Source organism: Lepidothrix coronata, unplaced genomic scaffold, assembly GCF_001604755.1.
Source record: "Lepidothrix coronata isolate B3197 unplaced genomic scaffold, Lepidothrix_coronata-1.0 Scaffold34, whole genome shotgun sequence".
NCBI classification, from domain to species: Eukaryota; Metazoa; Chordata; class Aves; order Passeriformes; family Pipridae; genus Lepidothrix; species Lepidothrix coronata.
This window is the reverse complement of record NW_016690214.1, coordinates 534,808-538,040: the sequence shown is the minus strand read 5'-3', so window position 1 is coordinate 538,040 and position 3,233 is coordinate 534,808. Positions and strand designations below refer to the sequence as shown.

The window sequence follows — 3,233 nt, the reverse complement described above, 5'->3', positions numbered from 1 at the left end:
TGTGGGTGGGGGGTCCTGGTGCTGTGGGTGGGGGTGCAGGTGGGTGGGGGGTCCCAGTGCCAAGGCGGGGGTGCAGGTGCCGTGGGAAGGGGTGGCGTGTCCGGTGCCCGGGCGGGGGGGTCCCGGTGCCCGGGTGGGGTGCACGTGCTGCCCGGGGCGGGGGGCGCGGTCCCACCTTCGGGGTGCGGGGCCAGGCCCGGCCCGGCCAGGCCCGCGGGGCCCCGGCCGCCCCGGAGGCGCTGCCGGGGGGGTGCCCGGCGCTGCCCGGGGGTGCCCGAGCCGGGGGGTCCCGCCGGGATCGGGGGGTCCCGCCGGGGCCGGGGGTCGCCCCCCCCGCGGCCCCCCCCGCCCCATGCAGGTTCCGGGGTGCCGAGAGGGCGGGGCCAGCCCGGCAGCCGCCCCACGTGGCCTGGGCCGCGCCGACCAATGGAAGCGCGTGTTTCTGAAAGATCTCCATATATGGCGATGTTCTCGGCCGGGAGGGTGGGGCCGTCGCCCTCCGGGTATAAAAAGTCGGGGCTGGCAGCCGGGCGGTCTCACTCAGCCGGCGGCACCGGACCAGGCGGCACCGTCACCGCATCGCCCACAGCAGCGACCCCCGCGCAGCAGGTACCGCACGGCCCCGCACCGCGCCCGCGCCGCCCCTTCCCCCGCGTTCCTCGGGGGGTGCAGTGGGGGTTTTACGGCGCTCGGTCTCGCCCGGCCCCGCGGTGGGCTGCGGCCGTGTGGGGTGTCCCCCCCCCGCCCCCCCCGTTCCGCGCTGGGATGGTCTCGCCCGTGGGTCCGGGCAGGTGGGGGTGTGCGGGGGGGCGCGCCGCGATTGGTGCAGGCGGCGGGTGACGTCAGCGCGCGGGAGATTCAAACGGGCGATTCAAACGGGAGGGACCATCGGGGCGGGGGGGGCCGGGCATGGCCCGCAGCCAGCGGCTTCTCCCGGGGCCGCGGCGGCCGCTGACCCGGCCCTTTCCCTTCCCTCCCTCCCTCCCGGCGCAGCCTCCGCCATGGAAGAGGAAATCGCCGCCCTCGTCATCGACAACGGCTCCGGCATGTGCAAGGCCGGGTTCGCCGGGGACGACGCGCCCCGCGCCGTGTTCCCCTCGATCGTCGGTCGCCCCCGGCACCAGGTGAGGCGGGCGGGGGGCGCGGGGCGCGGGCCGGGCCGGGCCCGGGGCGGGGGCGGCGCTGACTCACCCGCTCGGCTCCGCAGGGCGTCATGGTGGGCATGGGGCAGAAGGACAGCTACGTCGGGGATGAGGCGCAGAGCAAGAGGGGCATCCTGACCCTCAAGTACCCCATCGAGCATGGCATCGTCACCAACTGGGACGATATGGAGAAGATCTGGCACCACACCTTCTACAACGAGCTGCGTGTGGCCCCCGAGGAGCACCCGGTGCTGCTCACAGAGGCTCCCCTGAACCCCAAGGCCAACAGAGAGAAGATGACGCAGGTACCGTGCCCCCCCCGCCCGCCGGCCCCCCTCACTCATCTTCACGAACCTCCTTCGTTACATCTGAAACCTGAATATTTTGTTCTTTTTTTTTTGTTTTGTTTCTCCCGACATTTTCAGGGTTCTGTTCTCCTGGCATTTCTCCCCTGACGCCTCAGGTTCTTTCATTTGTGTTTCTGCCTGCATCCTTTTTGGCTTTCCCTTCACACACCGGGTTGCTCTGCATGCCAAGCATGTGTGTTCTAACACTGAGTGCACACGCCCAGCTGGGGACCTGCTGCTAATTGACTTTTCCTCCTTCCAGATCATGTTTGAGACCTTCAACACCCCGGCCATGTACGTGGCCATTCAGGCCGTGCTGTCCCTCTACGCCTCTGGCCGCACCACAGGCATTGTAATGGACTCTGGGGACGGTGTGACCCACACCGTGCCCATCTACGAGGGCTACGCTCTGCCCCACGCCATCCTGCGTCTGGACCTGGCCGGCCGCGACCTCACCGACTACCTCATGAAGATCCTGACAGAGAGGGGCTACAGCTTCACCACCACGGCCGAGCGGGAGATCGTGCGGGACATCAAGGAGAAGCTCTGCTACGTGGCCCTGGACTTCGAGCAGGAGATGGCCACGGCCGCCTCCTCCTCCTCGCTGGAGAAGAGCTACGAGCTGCCCGATGGGCAGGTCATCACCATCGGCAACGAGAGGTTCCGGTGTCCAGAGGCCCTTTTCCAGCCTTCTTTCCTGGGTATGTGGGGGGCAGGGTCAGCTCCAGGTGGGGTGGGGTTGAGGGTGGAGGGGAGGGGTTGGGTTCAGGATGCGTCACCAAGAGGTCCTGAGTGGTACATACAAGGACCTGTCTGACACTAACAGTGTGGTGGGTGGGCACTGAGGGGTCCTGGGTTAGTAGTAACAAGCTGCTTTGTGGCAGAAAGGGGGCTGGGTGGCACTGACAAGGTGGTCGGTGGGCTCTTGGGCATCCTGGATGGCACTAACGAACCTGCCCCTCTCTCCTCCCCACCCAGGCATGGAATCCTGTGGCATCCACGAGACCACTTTCAACTCCATCATGAAGTGTGACGTGGACATCAGGAAGGACCTGTACGCCAACACGGTGCTGTCTGGAGGCACCACCATGTACCCCGGCATCGCCGACAGGATGCAGAAGGAGATCACGGCGCTGGCCCCCAGCACCATGAAGATCAAGGTGGGACGGGCTCCGGGGGGTGAGGGGTGAAGGGAAGGCTCTGGCTGTGCCCTGACCACTGTTCTCTCCTCTCCCGCAGATCATCGCCCCGCCGGAGCGCAAATATTCCGTGTGGATCGGCGGCTCCATCCTGGCGTCCCTCTCCACCTTCCAGCAGATGTGGATCAGCAAGCAGGAGTACGATGAGTCCGGCCCCTCCATCGTGCACCGTAAATGCTTCTAAACGGACTGCGGGCCCCGCTGCCACGCCCGGGAGCTGTGCCCAGGCATCCATACACCTCATGCCAGCCTCCTGCAACTGGAATAAGCCTTCTTCCAAAAGAAATCCTGCCCTTGGGAAGTCTGTACCTGATGTTAGACACGTGGATGGGCGCGCTGTCACTTGATTTGACCTTGTTGTAACCGAGTTAGCCGCTCCCCGAGCTCATACCCTGTACGGATCGGGCTCCCCGGGGCTCCCCGATCCCGGGATTTCTCCATCCCAGGGCCCCCCCACACTGACAGCGGCCCCGGGACCGCTCTGTACAGGGTATTTGGAGCCAGAGTTTGCCGTACATCCCGTGTGGAATATTCCAGGTTTCCTG

At 66.7% G+C, this 3,233-nt stretch overlaps 1 protein-coding gene and 1 long non-coding RNA gene across 2 annotated transcripts in view; both read left to right on the top strand.

Moving 5' to 3' along the window:
• Positions 1 to 401: 401 nt before the first annotated feature.
• LOC108495872 overlaps positions 402 to 3,233 on the top strand; it is a 27,415-nt gene continuing 24,583 nt past the window's right edge. Inside the window, exon 1 of the long non-coding RNA XR_001874257.1 lies at positions 402 to 467. This is a non-coding gene — a long non-coding RNA (uncharacterized LOC108495872). The remainder of the gene's footprint in view (positions 468 to 3,233) is intronic.
• Positions 475 to 3,227, top strand: ACTG1 (actin gamma 1). Its single transcript, XM_017812038.1, has 6 exons — positions 475 to 609; positions 994 to 1,124; positions 1,208 to 1,447; positions 1,752 to 2,190; positions 2,468 to 2,649; positions 2,729 to 3,227. Exons 2-6 carry the CDS (start codon positions 1,002 to 1,004, stop codon positions 2,870 to 2,872), a joined length of 1,128 nt encoding a protein of 375 aa, XP_017667527.1. The 5' UTR covers positions 475 to 609; positions 994 to 1,001; the 3' UTR covers positions 2,873 to 3,227.